At 47.3% G+C, this 22,173-nt stretch overlaps 1 protein-coding gene and 1 long non-coding RNA gene across 4 annotated transcripts in view; one reads left to right on the top strand and one right to left on the bottom strand.

The window, feature by feature from the left end:
- Positions 1-5,685, bottom strand: part of LOC140521091 (uncharacterized) — a 169,841-nt gene extending 164,156 nt beyond the window's left edge. For all 3 annotated transcript variants that reach the window (XR_011972784.1, XR_011972787.1, XR_011972785.1), the window contains exon 1: positions 5,394-5,685. This is a non-coding gene — a long non-coding RNA (uncharacterized lncRNA). The remainder of the gene's footprint in view (positions 1-5,393) is intronic.
- Positions 2,783-16,527, top strand: PKDCC (protein kinase domain containing, cytoplasmic). The gene is made up of 7 exons (XM_072635772.1): positions 2,783-3,613; positions 9,415-9,537; positions 10,066-10,337; positions 11,370-11,449; positions 11,816-11,923; positions 14,596-14,769; positions 15,626-16,527. The coding sequence occupies exons 1-7, from the start codon at positions 2,984-2,986 to the stop codon at positions 15,709-15,711; spliced, it is 1,473 nt and encodes a 490-aa protein (XP_072491873.1). The 5' UTR covers positions 2,783-2,983; the 3' UTR covers positions 15,712-16,527.
- The last annotated feature ends 5,646 nt before the right edge of the window (positions 16,528-22,173 follow it).

Below are 22,173 nucleotides of genomic sequence, written 5' to 3'. Positions count from 1 at the left end.
GAACAATTTTTCACTGACTCATTACTCAGAATAGCTTCTCCCAGGAGTGAGAGTTTTATGCAGATCTGTAGAAAGGGCTGTGAACAGGGCTGCTGAATACTTAGAGGTAAGCAGCATCCCTTCTGCTTCCTCCCTACCCCAACCCCAGGTTAGATGGGACAGTGGGAACTAAAAAGGAAAACAAAAAAGAGACCTGGGTTCTAACTCCCCTTCCTCCATCAACTAGCTAATCAACCTTGGGCAATTCAGTTTAGCTCTCTAAGCCTATTAACTTCATCTATCAAAAGAGTGGGAAGGGGGGAAGAGGTGGGCCAGATCTCTAAGAATCATCATACTTTGAACACTAACATTCTGTAATCCTGATTCATTGAGGGGAAAGAGGTGTCAAAATTTTGCTGACCCTGCATAATCTACTGTATATGATCCATAGACTTTGGGAGCCCTGGTACCAAACAGTTTCCCATTGCCCTTCCCCCTCCCCAGCCAATTCACACTGAATTGGACTGAGGTCTGAGTGTGAGGAGTGTATTTGCTGTTTGCCTCTGCTTCGTGTTGACTTTAGCCAGTAGCTCTGTTTACAAACCCAGGTTGGTTTTCCCAGCACAGTTAATTAGACAGACCAAAGACATCTGGTGTGAGGGCGAGGGAGGGCATCTGCTCCTTCCCCTCTTTCTCTTCACTACCCACCCCACCCCCATCCCCCTATCCCCACTGCAGTCAAGGGGCTCGGACTGGACAGAGCAATCCTAATCAGGACCAGACCCCAATCCCGACCAGACCCTAGGCCTCCACTGGAAGCCTGCCTCTCCAATCCTGTCACTTCCTATCCTCCAAAAATGGGAATCCAAAGGGCTAGGCTAGAGTTCTTAGAATCGGAGGAGTCTGGGTTCTTGGGTTTTCTCTGAATCTAGAAAGTCTCAGAGAAACAGTGCTGGGAATGGCATTTTAAGGATCACATGCAGGGAGAGCAATGAGAGAGAATCTGATACAGCATTTTCCTTTCCTCTCCCAACCCCTTTTTACCTACTCCCAACCCAAGACAGCAAAAGTAGGAAATCTTGTTCCATATTCCCATAGGTAGGAGCAATGATTGTGCTGTTTTACCAGTTCCCCACACCCTCTAAGGGAGTTTGTAGACAAATTCAAATCCACCGCCATCCCCTGGGCATTCCAACAAATAGACCTTTGAGGCGGTGAACCCTCCCTAACATCGTCACCCAAAAAGCTCCCTTATCCTTCTGCCTTAAACTCCTTTACTCCACCCACTCAGTGGTGGAAACCAGTACCTGTCACCTTGTGGGGGGATCGGGTGCAGCTGAGAAAGGAGGTTAGCCAGACAAGGCTCAGGAGGGAGGCAGGAAGGTGACCAGAAAGATGATGGGGGCTGGGTGGACAGACCCAGGGTGGTCGGGAAGTGGAGTAAGAGAGCGGAGGAGGGGGAGGGGCAATGGCTTATCTCTCTCAGGAGGGGGGAAGCTCACTCCAAACAGCTAATGCACTGGGGTGTGAAAGCCCCTCAATTAGCACTAATGATGCAATCAGGGAGGGAGCGAAGGGACTGGGCATCTCAGTAGAGCTGGCTCTCAGGAGCACACACACACACACACACACACACACAGTGTTAAACACACAAACTCATATACATTGACATGCAGAAAAGACTCGAACTATCACAGAAAAACTACTCTAAACAATGCGTTTCAATATGCGCGCGCACACCTGTAGCAGTTGCCTTTCCACTAACTCACACAAGTACATGTTCTCGTGCACACACAGGTTGTACGCGCACACACACACACGCACACACAGGACAGATGTGCACACACCGCTCGTGTTAGCAGCTCCCTGAGTCCTGCAGATAGCCATTAGATAGTCATGCGTGACGTAGAAGCGATCATGGTAAGGATGCTTTAAAGAGGGCGCCTCCCTTAGTCTGGGTGGGTTTGGAGGGACCAAGGAAAAGCTTTGTATTAGGGGGGATGGGTGGAAAAATTCAAATCCGGAGGGTTTCATGGGACCCAGATTCAAACACAAGAACGAACACCTGAACAATCCGCACCCCCTCTACTCTTCAATCTCGCACGCAGGTGCTTGGGCCCCTATCCTCGGGTCGCTCGTGGCTTCACCGAGGGTCCCAGTACTCTCCCCCCGACCACAGGCGGGAGGACTGATGGAATGCTGAGTTAACAGTGCTGAGTACTATCTGGGGCCTTCCCCTCCCCAAAGGGGAACTCCAGCTCCCGCGCCCAGTAACTTTTAAAGTGTCCAACCTTCACCACCATCCAGTTACCTGCCTGCCCTTTACAACTTTATGGGACCTTCCCCTGTTATCCGCAGCTCGCCCCCTCCCCCACTCCCAGCCCCGTTCCCCGCCTCCCGCTCAGGTCCCGTTATCCGCCAGCCTCAGCTCCGTTATCCACCCTCCCACTCTCCTCCACAGCCCCTGCTCGCTGCCCCGTCAGAAAGTCATACGCTGCCCTTCTGTCCCTCTTCCCCAAGCCCTACGTCCGGTCCCCCGCGTCCCGGGGCCACAGAGCTGGGAAGGGCCAGAGCTGCCTCGGCTCCGCTTCCCAGGCCGGGGAAGGCGGAGGGGGGGGGGGGGGGGGCGGAGGTCCCGCTGTCAGTCAGCGGGAGAAGGCCGGGCCGGGCGGCCGGAGGGGGCGGTGCCGGGAAGCGGACTAGGGCCCGGGGAGGAGGGAGGCGGGGGCGGGGGCGGGGTGGAGGCGGGGGCAGCTCCGGGCCTTATAAGCTGCGGGGGGGAGCGTGGGGGGAGCAAGAGGGAGGCAAGTGTCAGGCTGATGCGCCGCCTGCGAGGGGCCAGTAGCTGGACCGGGACCGGCGGGGCCATGCGCGCGGGCTGGGCGGGGGTCCGGCAGGGCGCCGAGTGGAGCCGCCTCGGAGCCTGAGCTAGCCGAGAACGGGGCCGGGGGGAGAGCGGAGCGGAGCGGAGCAGAGCCGGGAGGAGAGAGGGGCGGGAGCGGGGATGCGGCGCCGGCGGGCCGCCGTGGCCGCGGGCTTCTGCGCCTCCTTCCTGCTTGGCTCTGTCCTCAATGTGCTCTTCGTGCCGGGATCGGAGCCGCCTCGGCCGGGCCAGCCCCCCGGCCCCTCCCCGGCCCCGGCCCCGGGCCGTCGCGGGGGCCGCGGGGAGTTAGCGCGCCAGATCCGGGCGCGCTACGAGGAGGTGCAGCGCTACACTCGGGGAGGACCGGGGCCCGGCGCGGGCCGACCGGAACGGCGGCGCCTCATGGACCTGGCCCGAGGCGGCCCGGGCCTGCAGCGTCCCCGGCCCCCTCGAGTTCCCCGGGCCCGAACCCCGCCCGACGGCACCCTGGGCTGGCCCCCAGCCCCTGACCCCCCGCGCCTGGGCTGCGCCGCGCTCCGCAACGTGTCCGGGGCGCAGTACGTGGGCTCGGGCTACACCAAGGCGGTGTATCGGGTCCGCCTGCCTGGCGGCATCGCCGTGGCTCTCAAGGCCGTGGACTTCAGTGGCCACGACCTGGGCAGCTGCGTCCGAGAATTCGGGGCTCGGCGGGGCTGTTACCGGCTGGCAGCGCACAAGCTGCTCAAGGAGATGGTGCTGCTGGAGAGGCTGCGACACCCCAACGTGCTACAGGTATGGGGCCTCACGGGACAGGGCACCCTAGTGGGCAGTGGGTACTAGAGGAGTACCCACCCAATGGACTGTGGGCAGGAGATACCCTTGCGTGCTGCAGCAGGACACCCCTAGTGGACTGTGAGTCCTGTACGGGACATATGCCTGATACACTTCCGACAAGAGACACTGCATTTACTAACGAGGGACGTACCCCAACGTGCGCAGGTAGCTAGGCGTGGGCCTGGCATAGCTAGAATCTGGAGGAGGGGTGTAGTGTTGCTCTGCCATGCCTCCTACCTAAGGCTGTTCCCGGTTGCTATTGTGCCCCCTCTCTAGTTGAAGCCATGAGCGGCTTAGGTCCTGATCTACCAGGTCCTTGCCAGCTCTGAAATCCTTGGTAGAGGAAGTACCAAGCTGCACCAGGTTTCCAGGGACTTAAGGATTTAAGCCTATGTGCCCCACCCCCAGGCAGGGTCAAAGAGCCTTGAGCTCTGGAAATGACCCGTAAACAAAGAAATCTCAAAGGAAAGCTCAATCTTGATGGGGATGCCAGCTCCATTAATGGGGTTGGCAGTGGAGGAAGAGTATGCCCTTCTTGGGACCTGAGTCCTCATCCCTCTGCCAGTGACCTTGTCAAGGCTATGAAGCAGTCAGGTGTCAGGAGCAGTGACTGAGTCTGGAAGAGCTAGAAGGGGGCCCCAATGCCCGAACTAACTCCAGAAGTGATCTCAGATCACTTTCAGTTTCTACCTGAGGAGCCAAATTCCCCCCAGATTTCTAGTCCTTGTATGGATCTATGGAGCCCCTAAGGTTTAAGGGAATTTGGGAGGGTTAGGGGAGGAGGAAATCGTGTAGCTGGGAGACTTAAGGGAATTGTGGGGGGCTTATTTAGAGATTTTAGGAACCTGCCCCCTGTCTGACTGTGACAGAAGCAGCAACACTGAGGGTCTTGTGTCCAGAGCTCAGGTGCTGAGAGCTGAGTTTGGAGAATTCCAAGAGTACAAACACCCCAAGCTCATGTCTCCTCCCAGGGTCTGAATTGGGGCTGGAGGGGTGGGGCCGAGGAGGGGGGCCGCCGAGAAGAGACAGCCTGGGAGTCCGGGGATAACTGACTATATGTCCAAGTGGCCAGAAGAAGACCAGGTCTGAGGCTCAAGCCTGGTCTTTTGTCTGGTACACCCAGCTAGGGTCAGGGAATGGGGAGAGAAACAAGGAACTAGGTAAGAAACAGACAAGGAGAAGCCTCAGATTAGAAGCTCCATCCAGTCCCTTATAACCATTCTTAGGCCACCCTATGCCATCTGCCCCTCCCTCAGGACATGCCTCTCCCTAAAACTTCAAACCAACTTTCTTAGTTCACCTAAGTCTCACCCAACCCAGAGCCACGGACAAAGTATGTGCTTCATAAGTGCTTGGCTGAATTACATTGAGGGGAGCTATTTATCTCTGGCTTCTGGGGTGTTTAGGGTTGGAACAGATTCCTCAGCTGAGAAAATCCCCACCCTGGGTGATTGCCCAGCTCCCAGGGACACAAGTGAATGCCGTTCCAAAAGGTCTTATTATCTCGTGCCTCTTCTACTGGGGTTCCAGTTGGAGTCTGAGGAGAGGAGAGCTTGGGCCCTCTGAGTCTGACCAACCCAATTTTCTACAGAGACACAGGAGTCTCCTTACATACTCTGGAGTAAACTGAAAGGGGGAGAAAAGGGGAACAGAGCCCAACTAGGGGTGTAAGGAGAGAGTAAGGGGGAAAGGAAGATACTGATGGCAATAGTTTAACTCTTGATGGGTTAGAGTTTACCTTGGCCTTAGAAAGTTCATCGAAAATCTTCCTTTGTCCACCTTGAGGTGTGGCTCGTCCTTGGAGCGGGTGGCTGAACTGCTGGGTTGTCGATGGCACTCTGCTCTGGTATATGGCCTGTTTCATCTGGGTGTGTCCCACTCCCTTAACTTCCAAGGAATCTTTTTGTAAACCCTCAGGTACAACAGGCTGGATCCTGGTGGAGCAAAAAGTTGTTGTTTTCCTCCTTATAGTTTTAGTGGAAGGAACTCTTGTTTTGAGCTTTGATCTATTTTCCTGTTACAAAGATGGATTGGGGAGAAGGGGAAAGATCAGGACTTTTTTTTTTTTTAAAAGAGCTTCTCTCCTCTCCCACCCCACCCCCACCCCAGGCACAATGACAAGAAGCTGAATTAACCCCCTGCTCCCTTAATCTCTGTATGGTTCTTCATTAGCCTTTGGTATTAAACTTTGGGACATTTTCCCATCCCTCCTCTTAGGAAGGGGTTCTTAAACTAGGACCTGCAGGGCATCCTTGGTTAGATTTCAGGGGAAGTCTGTGAACTTGGATGGGGGAAAAAATCTCATCTTTATTTTCAGTAACTTTTGATTTCCTTCATAATTTCATGTTTTTTATTTATTTAAAAATATCCTTCTGAGAAGATGTTCATAGGCTTTACCAGGCTGCCCAAGGGGTCCAAGACAAAAAAGGATAAGAACCCCTACTCTGAGAAGTCTAAAAGTCATAAAAGTGCAATCAGGAACCTCCTGTCTCTACCTCTTGAGTCGACCTTTACTTTGTCCATTTGGGGCTCATCCCAAGTCTACTATAGGGTCAGGGTTTTCAGCAGTTTGGTTGCTCATTGGATTTAGTGATGGACCAAGAGTAGCCCATATGAAAAGATCTACATAGGCAGGCTCTGGAGATTTTTTTTTAATCTTTAAATTAAATTATACCTTTAAATAATTTAATTTTAATAGTTTAAAACTAAAAACAAACTGATTGTTTGCTGGCTCCTGGGCCAGGAAATAATAAAAACTAAATTTTATGTAGAATATTAAGGTTTACAAAATAGATCTATTGTAAACCTATAAAGTAGTTAATAGTTATTTCTTGGATACTTACTGTGTACTAGGTACTGGGCTAAGCACTTGAGAATACAAAGAAAGGCAAAAACATAGTAAGTATTATGATCTTTATACAAATGAGGCCACTAAAACTTAGGTGAAGTGACTTATCCAGGGTCACACCACAGGTAAGTGTTAGAGCAGGACCCAGACTTCCCTAGGCCCCCAAGATTGAGTCTTTAAAACTGTAAAACTGAGAAAGATTGGGAATGGAAGGTCCAGTGACTGAGGGATTCCTCTCCTTTCTTCCTTCCCACCTCTCCCCTTTCCCCCTCCCACCCCCCCTCCACCCCCCAGCTTAGCTCTGGTCAGTTCTCATCTCCCTGGCCACACTTGCTGAAGGAAGCTAGAAGGGGGGAGGGGCTCCTACCACGTGACAGATGCTGCTTCCATCCAGGGTCAGAGGGCAAAAGGCTGTCTCTCTCCCTCTCCCTTTCCCTCTCTCCTTCCTGGTGCCCCTGGGGCCTCAGCCCCCTGCTCTTGGTCTGCCTGTGCTCTTCATCGACTCTTGCCCCTAGTCTGTGTGCCTGCCTGCCTGCCTGCTGATCCTGGATGTCTTCCTTTCTCGAAGGGAACAAAAGATGTGACTTAACTGGCCATCTTCATGCTTCCTGGGGGGGAGTTTGGGGATTGGGGGGAGGGTTAATAGCATCTTTTTATTTTTTCCTGAGGGGTGTTGATTAATACCTCGTTAACAGCACATTTAACGACCTCCGGGTGTTTAATAACCTTCAGAAGTTTCCCCACAAAGACTCAGATGCTGGGCAGGAAAATGAGAACCAGGCCCGGGCTGTTCACCCAACTCAAATCCCCCCTTCCCAGTGCTGTGTCTTCCCTGCCTGATTGGGGGAGAAAAAGGGGGAGGGGTGACTGGTAGCTGGCCCAGGCTTCTCAGTGAAGCGGGCTCAGCTTCTCCTTTCAGGCCCAACATGAAGACAGTCTAACTGGCCTCGAGAGTCTCCATCTGGGGTAGAGAGGGAGGCAGAACCTTGGGTTGGACAGGAAAACTCTTGACTGAAAATAAGGAAACATGTTAGCTAGTAACTGGGACTTGAGCTAAGACGGCTGCATGCAAGTCTGAGACTGGAGTTCTGTGCCACTTTAAAGCTCAGAGTATGTGTGCCTGTGGTTGTGGGATTTTGAGAACCATGTATGGGATTGTGTAATTCAGCTTTGTGTGTGTGTGTGTGTGTGTGTGTGTGTGTGTATCTGTGTATCTGTGTCTGTGTCTGTGTGAGGTAATGCTAGCTGTTCTGACTAGGCAAGTCTGTGACTTGGGCGGTTATCCCACCAAGGGACTGCTTGTAATGGAAAGAACTGCAGAATTGGAGGCTAAGTGACAGTCTCAGTTGGAAAGGGACCTCGGAGGCCTTCTAGTCCTGCCAATACCTAAAAAAGGATTCTCTCAATAACCGTTACTTAAAGCTCTCCAGTGATCAGGAACCACCTATCTTTGAGGCAATCCATTCTACCCGTAGTTCTAATGACTAGGGCATTTTTCCTTATACCAACCCCAAATCTGCCTCTTGTACTTCTATCCGTATTAGTCAAAAAGGCTACTGAGGTAGCTCCTTATTCTTGAACACTGGCTCTGTCCCTTATTATCTGATCTAAAGAATTTTGGGCAGGACACCTGTTGGCCTTAGTTTCTTAATCTGTAAAGTTGAAGAGGCTAAAGCTGATATTTCAAAGGTCTCTTCTCCTCTCAGATTTATGATTGCCATGTTCAGGAGCCTAAATATTCCACCTTTGTATTATACTCCATGGAATCTAAAGCAAATAACTAGCAACATCGACCTACTTGCTCTGTCTAAGCCAGGTCTTACTGCCAGGTGTCTTAGGGAAGGAACATTGCTACGGGGAACTTGCTCGTTTGGTTATAAGAGTGTAGAATTTAGAACTGGAAGGGACCTTAGAGAAATACAACCTCCAGTTTTTACAAAGGAGGAAACAGAGGCCCAGAGATCAGAGATTTTTCTTCCTAAATGTCCCTAATATTTCAAGAAAACTGAATCTCAAACCTGCTGTGAAAGGACAATCAACTCCAAAGTTCGAGCCCCCAGGAATCCAAGTGAAGATTTCCTTAAATCATTGTCTTCCTTTCCCCCTACTCTTGCATTTGGAACAGTCACCATTCAGAAATATTTTGCTTTGTCTTGTTCACACATTAACCCATCCCGTTTCCATTCCATTCAAAATCATTTATTAGTTACATACTCCATGTTGGGTCAGGGATTGTTCCTTAGTTTTTTGGTCCCGGTCTCCTTTGGCTGTCTGGTGAAAGCTATATAGATACCTCTTTCCAGAGTAATATTTTAAACGGCATAAAATATAAGTACATAAGGTTACAAAAGAAGCTAGTTATATTGAAATATATCAAAATATATTTTTTTAAATTAACAAAATGAAGGTGAAGAACCCCCAGGGGAAGAATCGAGGCCAGGAAGATGTTGGAAATGGGAGTAGGAATATGACAAAGAATTAGACCATGGGGAATAAAAATACTGGCACAGGATGGGGGTAGAGGACAGAGCTTTGAGGGGAGGGTTCACTTTGGAGAAATATGTATAAATGGGAAGTCTAACCATCCTATCATGTGAGTCTAGGTTAGTCCTTCGTTCTAGGACTGAGGATTAGAATCTCAAGGTCCAAGACTAGGTGGGAGAGGAGGGGTTAGCACCCACTTTAGCATCTGGCCTAAAGAAAAAAAGAAAAGCAACATAGAACTCTCCCCAAGCTGCTTAGGAAACTAAAACCACCTGATACTCCACTGTGACCAGTCACGCATGTCTTTCTCATCCCATGGTGACTGTCACAAGCATTGCTCAGGGTTGGGACTTAGGGATGACAGCTGGAGGGATCTGTGCAACCAGTGCTTACTCCCTCCTGACCCCACCCACTGTTTCTCCTCCAGCTCTATGGATATTGTTACCAGGACAGTGAGGACATCCCAGATACGCTGACCACCATCACAGAGCTTGGCTCCCCTGTAGAGATGATCCAGTTACTGCAGACCTCCTGGGAGGACCGATTTCGAGTGAGTGGGCATGAAAAAAGGGGCACCTCAGCTACTCTCCCAGATGTTTTTCCCTTAGAAGAAAGTACTCTGGGAATAGTCTTGGCACTTCCAGCCAGAATAGGGAAGGAAGATGTTCTTTGCTGCTGGTGGCCAAAGAGATTTTGTTTTGTTTCTTAAAGGAAATAAAGAAAGTATCCTGATCTTTACTAAATGTACTCATTCTGAGCTGAAGAGGGCTGGCATCCTAGAGCTAGAGATCTTAAAACCATCCTCTTTGCTCCCTTGACACACGATTCTAAAGCTATTCATTTTTAGTAAAAACTTGAAAGAAGTCCTTTACTCTCCTTTCTTCCAGAGCCCCACCCCTCCTGTGTCCCTGTTTCTTTCCCTCCCAGTACCACCTCCCCCTAGCACCACCCAGCTTCCGTGTACCTTTGATGCTGCTGGTGCAGAGACAGAAAAGTAAGCAAAGAGTAAATGGAAAGTCTCAGGTCCTCATGGACAGAGTTGAGTAGAGAGACTAGACCCTCTTCTGTGTCTCCTCAGATCTGCCTGAGCCTTGGCCGCCTGCTCCACCATCTTGCCCATTCACCCCTGGGCTCAGTGACCCTACTGGACTTCCGGCCTAGACAGTTTGTGCTTGTGGATGGGGAGTTGAAAGTGACTGACCTGGATGATGCCCGGGTGGATGAGACACCATGCGAAAGTCCTGGGGATTGTGTTCTCGAGTTTCCAGCCAGGAACTTCACCCTACCCTGCTCAGCCCAGGGCTGGTGCCAGGGTATGAATGAGAAGAGGAACCTATATAATGCCTACAGGTGAGGCCCCCTCCCCTGACTCCCTTCCTCATATCCACAGTCTGCCTCTCTTCCAAAATTTGCCTCCCTTGTCCACTGCAGCTGCTTTTTAGTTACTCAGACTTGGGCATGAAAAGGGAAGGGGGGAGATTGGGAAACCTATTCAGTAGCCACAGGTGACTTCCTCATTGCCCCCTCTTATTCCCTTATAACCTTTTCTTTCTTTTTAGAAGTTGCTAAGCTTTGTTAGTTTTGAGGGTTAAAAATTTTAGCCTCTTAGGGTACATAAATCCATACAGATATGATCTGATACCCCAGGTCAAGGAGCAGAGAGGCCCAGGTATAGTTTCCATGAATTTATGTAAGAGAAGAAAATGAGAGTTTAGGGAACAGAAAGAGTGAAAATCAGTGTGGTTGTCCAGCTTGGAAAATCTGGGCATGGAAGGGGGACATATGTCTGAACAGAGATGGGATGGGATAGGATGGGGCTGGGGTCATGTCTCCTTTCATATCAGGGAACTGTTCCAGGCCCTGGACAGTGAAGCTAAAAATAGAACCTTGAGTTCCAAGAAAGATCATCTGATCGGAGGAGAAGCCAGACTGGAGACTTCTTAAAATAGTCTCCAGATTTGGGAAGGGTAAAGGAAGGAGAGTAAAGCAGCATTGGGAAGTACTGCCAGCATCAACACTCCCCACCACCAGGGCCACCTTTCTCCCGGTCTCTGTGGATTTTGGCCTCAGATATTTGCCACTTGGAAGCCACAAGCCTGGCCCAGCTAGTAGAGCCTCCCTGAGTCTGGTAATTATTCTCAGGCACGAGGGAGCCGTAAAGCAGAGGGGACACAGTGGGGAAAACTCTCCTATTTGGCACAAAGCACTTTAGTTTAGCATATATCTGAATGGATTTCATGATTTACTTTGACCATAGGCCTGAAGGGCTGGCTTCCCCTGCAGAGGTGACTCAGTCCTTGAATTTTTAAGGAGTAAGTCCCTGGGGGAGACTAGTCCTCAAAGGCCAGGACACTGACCAGCGTGCCGGTTTCTCTTTGGCAGGTTTTTCTTCACATACCTCCTACCCCACAGTGCCCCCCCTTCCCTTCGACCACTGCTGGACAGCATCGTCAATGCTACAGGTGATGCATTAGGAATTTCTGCACCCTAGGTCCTCTGTGAGATCTGCCCCCTCCCTTGTGACCTCTAACTTCTCACTTACCTGCATCAGGGCAATGGATCAGTAACACAAATAACTCAGAATAAATAGATGATCCTACACTGTAAGATTCTTTTGTAGCAACTGTCCTAGCCTGCCACGCCCTCCCCCACTAATCATGCCCTCCATCTTAGTGATAAAATGCTAAGGGTATGATTCAGAAAGGAGCTCAGTCACCTTCTAAGGGAAGTGACTGGGTATATACCTGTAGTGATCCTTCCCCATCTCAGATAAAGCTGTTTTAATAGTTTTCACTAGCACCAGCTTAAGGCCACAATCTGCCCTATAGGAGAGCTCACCTGGGGAGTCGATGAAACACTGACCCAACTAGAGAAGGTTCTGCATCTCTACAGGAGCGGGCGGTACCTGCAGAACTCAACTACATCCCCTCGAGCTGGTGAGTAATGACAGTTAGGAGTAGGTGCCAGGGCTGAGGGGAAAGGACAGCATCAGAGGGCTTTCTAAACGTAATTTTCAAAGATTATATACAGAAAATATGGCATTAGCAGGGAAGAGGAGTGATAAGGCTGGGGGTCAAAATTGGAGGAAAATGTAGATGGCCACATATGTGCCAGTGTAGGAGGGCTGAGTGAGTAATTCAATAACTATTACTGGTTGACCTTTGATACCTATATGTCTGCCACTGGCCAGAGTAGGGAACACGGTTTCTTCTCTGGACTAAGCCAAGATAGACTCATAAGCAGGGTAAGTCCCCTCCTCCCCAAGCCTTCATCTCTAGAGCTAAAACACTGGGGCTAGCAGGGAATGAAACCTTTTAGAAGAGAAATAAATGAAGCCCCAAAATGCCTCCACAGGTGAAAAACAAAAGGAAAGGGAAAAAAAACTAAGCACTGGTAACCTTTGACCTGTAATCACACCTGGTCAAAGGCTCACCTGAACCTATCTCTCAACACTCCCTTTCTCTGACCCCTCCAAAAAATCAGGCTGGGGTCTATTTGGAAGGAGAGATTGGGTCCTGGATCTCAGCTGCAGGCCCAGGTACTGGTCCCCTAAGTCCCCTGAATATTTGGCCAGGGCTACATGGAACAGGAAGCAAAATTCTGGGATCTCTGACCTATCTTAAGGATGGCAAAGGAGGAGGGGCTCATTAGCCCTGTAAATAAAGTTTAACGAGGTGAACAATAGCCAGCTCTGTCCCCAGGGACTCAGTTTATAGGGCTGTAAATCACAGCAAACCCTGGACTTTGGTCCTGTCCCCTCTGTGGAGAAAGAAGAGTTAGGCAAAGAAAGGAATGAATTTCAAGAAGTTTCTTACCCATAGATTCCAGAAATGGAATCCTCCTAGCCAACATCCTTTCCAGCAGAAAGAAAGAAAGAGAGAAAGAAAAGAAAGAAAGAAAGAAAGAAAGAAAGAAAGAAAGAAAGAAAGAAAGAAAGAAAGAAAGAAAGAAAGAAAGAAAGAAAGAAAGAAGGAAAGGAGGAAAGAAGGAAAGAAGGAAAGAAAGGAGGAAAGAAAGAGAGAAAGAGAAAAAAACTGGATTATTATAAAAATTGTAGAGCTCTGAAGATGAGCCTAGAGGCAGCAATAGCAATGACTACCTCCGAGCCTTGGTTTTTCTTTGCATCGAAAAAATAGCCCAGATTCTAACGCATACACCGCTGTTGAATGCCCTCACTATGGCTTCCAAAATCAATGTTGATTAGCATGTTTTGCCCACCATTTGTATGTTTCCTGACTTCAGAATTCTTGCCCATCCTCCTGACCTTTGGACTAGCCTGGAACCACCTCCCTGTTACTTTCCTGATAAAATGGCCTGGATTCAATTGTAGGGTGGGAGGAGAGAGGGCAAGTCCCAAACGTCCTAAATAATTTAACCTCAGCCACAAATCCATCAGATCTCTGGATGGAGTGGGACCTGTATCCAGCTGACTCAGCATGTGTTCGTATGTCCCTTCATGTATGTGATCACCTTGTGTTCCTGTGACTGCCCTGGGGGTATGGGGGACTGCATCCATTGAGGGCTTTGTTTACTGGTTCCCAACATCCCAAGTCAAGACATTGAAGGAGTTTTGACCTTTCTGTGACTTAACTTTATGGCTAAACCCCCAACCTGGTTTCAGCAGAGATGCAGATGCTGTCATCCCTGCCCTGGGGAGAAGGCGATAGATAGTTCAGCCTCAGTTTTCCACTCTGGGCACAAACTTTTTTCCTCCTCTTTCTTCATTCTCAGCCTATAGAAAAGGTTGTTTCCTTGGCTTTGGGGCTTATTCATGCCCAAGAATGTGACACGGGGGTAGCTGGATGGGAGCAGTGAAGGGAAGCTGGTAGACCTCCCCTCCATAGTGAAGGACTTAATTGAGTCCTTCCTCCCCCTCCTCTGTAGCCCCTTCTTTCCTTATGTCTTTCCAAGCCTTATATTCTTCCCTGGAACAAGTCTAGGGAACAGAAAAGAACATGATATTTGGAGTCAGGGGACATGGGTTCTGGACTTGCCTCTCACTTCCTGTGTGTATGACCTGGACCAAATTTGTTGTTTTTACACAGTTTGTGCATCTGTAAAACAGGGATGTTTAACTATATAACTCCCAGTCTAAATCCTATGATCATAATTCAATAAGCATTTATGAAGTACCTACTGTGTGCTAGGCTCTGTGCTAAGTGTTGGGGATACAGATAAGAAAAAGACTGTCCCTGCCCTCAAGGAGCTCATGATCTAATGGGGGAAAACAGTACACAAAAGGAAGTTGAAGTGGGAGGTACCCACTGGGGGACCACCTCACAGAGGCAAGGCACAGTGTCCCATGGATTAGAAGCCAGGTTTGGATGGCACTGGAAAGATGGAGTTATCAGAAAGGTTGTGAGCCTCCCATAAAGAAAGGCTTTAGATGGAGGTTAATGCTCCAGTCTTCCAGTCAAAGGTGAGACGCAACAGAAGGCAAGTTAAGAAGGTGCTGGATATCAGAACCTGAGTCATTGTACGTAGTGGTGAGATTTCAGGTGTTCAGCTTATCCTGGGAGGGGTTGAGGGGTAGATGGAGCATGGTATTCTGTGGAATAGAAGCCAAGCAGACCTGTTGATGGAGAATGCTTATAAATGCTTATCCTAGAGTACAGACGGGTTCCAGACACTACTATCCCACAAGAGAATTACCATTGCTGGCCTTCTTATCACCACGGAGGTTGCCTCCTCTCTGTGTTCAGCCTCGCTGAGGCAATGGATGTCTGTGAAAGTCATTCCCAGTGCCGGGCCTTTGTCGTCACCAACCAGACTACCTGGACAGGTAAGGTTGGCAGCAAATCCAGTTCAATTCCACAAATCCCTATTAAGCACCTACTATATACAAGGAATTGTGCAAGGCACTAAGGAGATGACAAAAATGGTAGCCCATGTCTTTGAAAAGTTTATGAATATAAATATAGTGGGGGTAGGGGGAGGGAATACTACATAGACATAGAAAAGGCAATGTAGTACAGTGGAAAAAAGTCTGGCCCTGGAGTCTGGGGACTTAATTTCAACTCCTGCCTCTGACACTTAGTGTGTTTTTAGGCAACTCACTTAATTTCTTTTGGCCTCTGTTTCCCCCACTTACAATAAGTGAGGTCCCCTTGAGCTCTAGATCTATGATCCTATAAGTAAATATGCAGTAAATTGAAGAAATAGAACAACTGGGAGGATCGGGGAAGACTCTTCTGAAAAAGGAGACACCTGAACAGAACATTGAAGGAATGTGAAAATTCTGGAAGGTAAAGATAAAGAAAGATTGTAGACCATGCCTGTGCAGACGCACAGGGGAAGATCCTATTGAGTGTGGAGACTTTTCTAGACAAGGCTTCTTTTCTGGTGGGGACAATCAGTCAATTAGCATTTATTAAGCACCTACTATGTACAAAGTACTGTGTTAAGAGCTGGGAAACCGAAGAAAGGTGGAAAAACAGTCCCTGTGGTCCAGGAACTTACACTATAATGAGGAAAACAAGTATGCAAACAGCATTGTACTGACAAGCTTTGATTAAAGAGATTATGGGAAAGGCATTTCCCTCCCCTTCCCTTCCCCTACCCCAATTTGATAGGAATATGGAGCTTCCTTCACACCCTCCTCTGTCTGTCTCTTCACCATTTCTGTCCTTGCCCTTCAGGTAGACAGCTTGTCTTCTTCAAGACTGGTTGGAGCCAAATAGTCTCCGATCCAAACAAGATCACCTATGTGAGGGCGTCTGCTTGACCAGCCCGAGGGCTTAACTGACCTTGGCCATCAGCCCCAGAGCCGACGTGGGCGGGGATGAGTCATGGAACAGACCCCAAAGACCAGGACACACGTGCAATAAATCAAAATGTAAAAATGTGAGTTTAACAGACTGATAATGGTGATGGCGGCATTCCTTGCCAGGAACCCTGTGCACAGACTGTTGGGGGGGTGGGGAGAGAGACACAGGCAATCCTGAAATGACCCTCTGGGGCCAAAAGCAGGGGGATGGGCCAGCCTGGTAGGACTTTGGGAGAGTATCTTCTCCCTTTGCTGAGACAATCCTGTGGGTGGCGCCATTCCCCCAGTCTTGCCATGGTGTCATAGTCACTGCCTTTGTAACCCAAGAATGTAGGTGGAGGCCACGCTGCTTCCCCCCTTCTGACTGGTTGTCTGCCCCATATAGGGGTTGTGTATAGACAATCAACCACCTCACTTGCTCTCTGTGAATTGAGATTTGGCCTTGAGAGGTGGGCCATAAGTTAAAATGTATGTGAGCTATTTCCTAAGGGGGTGCTGTGGGAGCCCTCTATGACCTCATGAGGTTAGGGGTGGGGGAGACATACCAGTATGAGCCGAAATGTGGGGAATTGGGGAATGAGGTTGCAGCATGAGCCACGAGCCAAGATATGGGACTTGAGCTTGCCTCATTTTGCTTTCAGTGAAAGCAGCAGAGCAGCAATGCCCAGATTCTCCCTGTCTTGGAGTTTGTACATCCGGAAGCTTTTGTATTTCTTAATTAAATTGTTTATTTTTGTAAGAAAAAAATAAAAATAAAACAAGATGATACAGGTGTTTCTTCTGAAGTTGTGATCTTCCCCCATCTACTTTTCTCCATTTTATTTTCAAGGGGGGGAAGAGGGTGAAACTTCACTGACAGAGCCTGCCCAGGGCAGAACTGAAGACCATACACATTTCATCGTCAACTCTCCCTTTCAGTTCCTGGAACTGTGTATTCTATTAAGCACTGGGGATGCAAAGATTAGAAAAAAAGAAAAGAAAAAAGAAAGAAACAATCCTTGACCTCAGGGAGCCTGAATTCCATTGGGAGAGACAACATGTACATGTATAAGTATGAACAGATGAAATACAGAGTAATTAAATACAAGGCATTTTGAGAGGGTGCTAACAGTTGTGGGAAATCAAGCAAAGGCTTAATGTAGAAGGGGCTACTCGAGCTGTGCCTTGAAGGATGGGAAAGATCCTGTGACTGGAAGGTCAAGAGGGAGTGGAGTACATTCTAGGCACGAGAGGAAGGCAGTTCCAAGGACTAGGAGATTGTCCTCCTATGTGAGAAGAACAGGAAAAACACATTGGCTAGATAGAAGAGAATAGAAGGGAAACCAATGTACAATGATGCTGGAAAGATAGATTAAAGCCAAGTTGTGAGTGGCTTTAAAAAACCAGACTGAGTAGACCGAATACTCAAGAGTCAGGAAAATATTAGTCCAGGTCCTACCTCAGACATTAGCTGTGTGACTCCAGGCAAGTCTGCTGGTAATCAATGAACATTAAGTGCCTACTATGTGCCAGGCACTATGCTTGGGATACAAAGAAAGGCAAAAGACTTTTCCCTGCTTTCAAGGAGCTCAGTCTAATGGGGAAGACTACGTGCAAACTACTATAGACACAAACAAGCCATAGACAGGATAAATAGGCAATAAACAACAGAGAGAAGGTACTAGAATTAAGAGGTATCAGGAAAGACTTCTTATAAAAGGGGGGAATTTAAAAAAACTAGGAAGTGGAAATGAGGTTTGGGGAACAGCTAGTGAAAATTTCCAGAGTCAGGAGATGAGTATCTTGTTCAAGAAAGACAAAAGAGGCCAGGGTGAGTGCATCAGGGAAGGAGGGCATGTAAGTATAAGACCGGAAAGGTGGTAAGGAGAAAAGATTATGAAGGGCTCTGAATGCTCAACAGGATTGTGTATTTGATTCTGGAGCTACTAGATTGAAAGAAGAAGGAGGGGGAATATGGTCAGATTTCTGCTTTAAGATGTTCACTTTGGTGGCTGAATGGGGAATGGTCTGGGATGGAGGGAGACTTGAGGAAGGCAGAGCAGCTATTTTGGGAGTCCATGTGTGAAGTGATGAGGGTCTGCACTAAAGTGGTGGCAGTGTCAGAATAGAGAAGGGGACATATTCTAGAGATGTTACAAATATGAAATAAACAGGCCTTGGCAATAGATTGGATATGGGTGGGGGAAATGGGAAGCTTGAGAGATAGTGAAGCAGTGAGAATGATACCTAGGTTAGAGGCCTGAGTGGGAAGATGGTGGTATCCTTGGCAGTAATAGGAAATTTAGGAGGAGGGCAAGGTTTAGGGAGAAAGATGAGTTCCCTTTTGGACAGGTTGAGTTTAAGATGTCTTCGGGGCATCTAATTTGAGATGTCCAATAGTCAGTTGGAGATGCAAGAGTGGAAATTAAGAGATTGGTTTAAGCTGGAGAAGTAAATTAAGAAATCATCAACAAAGGCAAGATAATTGAATCCATGGAAGCTGATGAGTTCACCAAGTGGCCTCTCAATCTCAGTTTCCTCATTTGTGAAATGGAGATTATAATGGCACCTACCTCCCAGGGTGGTTATAAGAATCAATCAGAGTATATAGAAATTGCTTTTTAAACTTTAAAGTACCATAGAAACACTAGCTATGGTTTTTTTTTCCTAGAGGCTATAGGCAGCCACTAGAGTTTATTGAATAGGAGAATAATATATTCAGGCCTGCAGTTAAGGAAATTCGCTCTGCCAGCCATGTGGACATAGGATTGAGGAGCAGGGGAGGCAGAGGGATCACTTAGGAAGCTATTGAAATAGTCTGCTTTGTGAAGAGGTAAGAAACACCTGACTGGGGGGCTGGCCAGATAGAGAAAAAAATGTTGAATGTAAGAGCCTATAAAGGCAGAAAAATAAAGATTTGAGAAGTATGGGATATATGAGGTGAGAGGAGTCAAGGTTAACTCTGATGAGTCAAACCTGGATGACTGAAAGGACAATGGTCCCAACAACAGAGGTTGGGAAGGTCAGAAGAGATTGGGTTTAGGGTAGCCACAGGGATACAGGCTAGACCTAAAGGAATCTTCCCTATAATGAGGGTATGAAACACTGCAAGGGCTTAATGTGCCTATATGGTAGAAAGAGAAGACTTTCCATAAATCAAATCCTCATGAGGTGACCACAGTCAGGACTTTTTTAAATGCTCAGGATATACAAGAATAATCACTCACTACCCTCTCCAGTAGATAATTTACAATTCAAACCCTCTCCCAGGGACCAAAAAAAAAGTTTAATTTTTTTTCCATGAGAAGTCTGGAATTTTCTAAAATTTCCCTTGTCTCCCAGGGAGAGGATCCATGATGTAAAGAAAAGGGAAAGTCACTATGGGAAACTTAGCTTTTTGGGAGGGAAAAAGTGAGAGAAGGGAAAATGGAGGATGAGCAGTTATCCTCTCTTCAAAACCAACCATTTGTGGCCCCTACAATCAGGATCAAGGGTTTCCAGTGACAACATTTCAATATGAGCTTTTTCCCTGTCCTCCACCCCCAACCTAATGACATAAACTTGGAGTCAAGAGTCCTTGTCTTGTGTTCTGCCTCTAATGTTGATGTATAATGTTGAACAAGTCACTCCATCTTTCTGAGAGTGGGTTCTTCATCTGTGAAAGGGAGATAACAGCTACCTTACAGAGTGGTTGTGAGGAAAAGGCCAACAGGCTCACTCTGACCCCTCCATGTGAAGGATCAGTCTGCCTAGCTTGGGGATGGTGAAGGAGACTCAATGAAGCAGGGACCCCAGCTAGCATAGGGACACGGTCTAGGCAATGGAGAGGAAATAGGGATGGCAGCCATCCTTGATCCCTGACTACTGATGATTGCCAGAGCAGGAGTGGACCAGTCAGGAGCCTTTCCCCAAGAGCACAGTGGCATAGACTAAAGGGAAATGAGGATCAGCTCAAAGTCACCCAGCAAGAGAACAGGAACAGGGAATCTAGAATTCAAATCTGCTGTTACAGATGGGTTGCAGTCAGCATTATTTGAACGAGTGACACCACCAAGGAAATCCCACATCCTTGACATTAACATCCTTAATATATTATATATCATCACGAAGAACATAGAGCTAGAAAAGGAGGTGGAACTCTTGGTTGTAGAACAGGAGGGAAGGAGAAGAGAGGGACAATCTGGATTTTGCCCAGGTATCCACAAAATATTAAGGGAACCATATGAAAGCCCTCACCATGACAGTATGATTTACTAGAAAAGATAGCCCTGCCACTTCCTACCCATTTGCCTTTGAAGAAGTCACTCATCCTCTCTGGGAATTGGTTTTCTAATAAAATGGTGGCTTGGGGCTAGGTAAGTTAATCGTAGTTAGAGCTGGAAGGGACCTTAAAGCTGGTCTAATTCAGTATTTAAAATTGATACATTAGGAAAGTAAGGTCTAGAAAAGTTGCGACTTGCCCAAGGTCACTCGGGTATTAAATGACAGAGGTAGAATTTGAAACCAGGTCCTCTGAATCCAAAGCCTGTATTTTTCCCACCGTACCATGCTAGAGGTTCCAAATGGCAAAACTGAAGATGGAAAGAATTCTAGGGATATACAAAGGTCTGGAGGTGGGAAATAGAACTAGAAATTGACAAATTTGACTGAACAACAAAATATGTGAAGGTAGGAAAGTATAATCACCCTGGCCAAAAAGGCAGTTTATGAAGAGACTTACATTGTCCAACAGAAAAGGTCATATTTTATCTTAAAGATGATGGGAAACAAGGAAAGCTTGAAAAGAGGAGTAACATGGTTAGACATGCTTTAGGAATGCATGAATGAATGAATGAATGAATGAATGAATGAATGAATGAATGAATGAATGAATGAATGAATCTGAATTCCATTACTTTGCTATGTAGGATTGTATAATCCTCTTTAAACATATATATTTTCTGAGCAAATCTACTACTTCTTTACTTGTATTCTTTGATGCTGCTGATCCAGTAATATGGTTCTCAAAGGCAACGTGGTAGATTTAAAATTTGACTCCTGCATGTTTTCAGGAAACTCATCTAATCTCCCTGCACCTTGGCTTCCTTTTCTGGAAAATGAGGATGGAACTAGATGATCTGTAAAACAACTTTTACCTCTCCATCCTATGAGAAGTCTTAGGGCTAAAAAAGAGCGTGCCCTAGTTGCAGCCAGGGATCCTTCCTTGGCCTGGATTCCTAGACTTACTCCTTTGCTGAGTAATCTTTAATGGGGTTGCTCGGACTCTATTGGGCACAAATCAAAGGTTCCCCCAAACCAAAGACTGCCACCAATTTCTAGGACCATACCTTGGCACATAGTAGTCACAAAAAATGTTCATTGATTGATTGGCTTGTCTCTTCTTGAACATGAGAAGTCCTTCAGCATGAACTTTTTACATCAGTCATCTGGAAACAGGATAGGTTCAAGGGAACTCTTTGCTAATCTCAGGTCAGGCTTACAGGAAGCAGGAGACAGAAATAAAATTAACTTCCAACAAAACAAAATATTCAGAGCTCAGGGACAGGACTGGTGACATTAGCAATATCCCAAGGCACTATGCTGCCTCTTCCATGTATTTTACTACCCTCTCCCATCTCTCCCTCCCACCTTCTTCAACCGCTAATAACAAGAGCTCACTCTTTCTCTTCAGATTGTCAGCTTAGGAGATAGACAATTCCCATTCCCTAGTCCCCTTCAACTCAAATGTCACCTCCCCCAAAAACCTTCTCTGATCCTCGCTTTAGGCATTACTAACCCGTCTCCCCTTGAACACCCCACTGAATTTTATTTGTACCTCTCTAATTTCCTTATGGATTATTGTGTATATTACAGTTTTCAATGTTTGTGTCACATAGTCCTACTACCATGTAAACTCCATGAGGAAGGAGATTGTATTGTATCTCCCATACTGAGACAGCAAGGTGGGGCTTAGTGGACAGAGCAGTGGGCCTGAAATCAGGAAAACCTGAATTCAAATCCTACCTCAGACACATTAGCTGTGTGACCCTGAATGAGATGCCTAACTTCTGTCTACCTCAGTTTTCTCAACTATAAAATGGGAATAACAACAACACCTACCTCCCAGAGTTATGTGAAGATAAAATAAGATAATCTTTGTAATATACTTAGCACACTGTCTGGGACATAGTAGGTGTTTAATAAATGCTGATTTCCTTCTTTCCCCAGTGTCTAAGTAGCTTACAAGTATATGCTTAATACATGTTTATTGATTGATTTATACTGGTTGATCTGCCCTTAACTTTTAGCCATACATATGTTCATACATGACCTATGAAAGTTGCACTGATAAGCCCTTTGATGCCAACTATAAAGTTATAAAGTTCAATTCATGGGATCATATATTTAGAGCCAGAAGGGACTTCAGAAGCCAATTAATCCAATCCTTTTTATTTTATTGAA

Source organism: Notamacropus eugenii, chromosome 1, assembly GCF_028372415.1.
Source record: "Notamacropus eugenii isolate mMacEug1 chromosome 1, mMacEug1.pri_v2, whole genome shotgun sequence".
NCBI classification, from domain to species: Eukaryota; Metazoa; Chordata; class Mammalia; order Diprotodontia; family Macropodidae; genus Notamacropus; species Notamacropus eugenii.
This window is presented reverse-complemented; position numbering and strand designations above follow the sequence as displayed.

Coding starts and splice junctions, on each gene's coding strand:
- PKDCC (XM_072635772.1), top strand. CDS start 2,984: ATGCGGCGCCGGCGGGCCGCCGTGGCCGCGGGCTTCTGCGCCTCCTTC. Junction 11,450..11,815: donor CAGCATCGTCAATGCTACAG/GTGATGCATTAG, acceptor TCTGCCCTATAG/GAGAGCTCACCTGGGGAGTC. Junction 14,770..15,625: donor CAACCAGACTACCTGGACAG/GTAAGGTTGGCA, acceptor CTTGCCCTTCAG/GTAGACAGCTTGTCTTCTTC.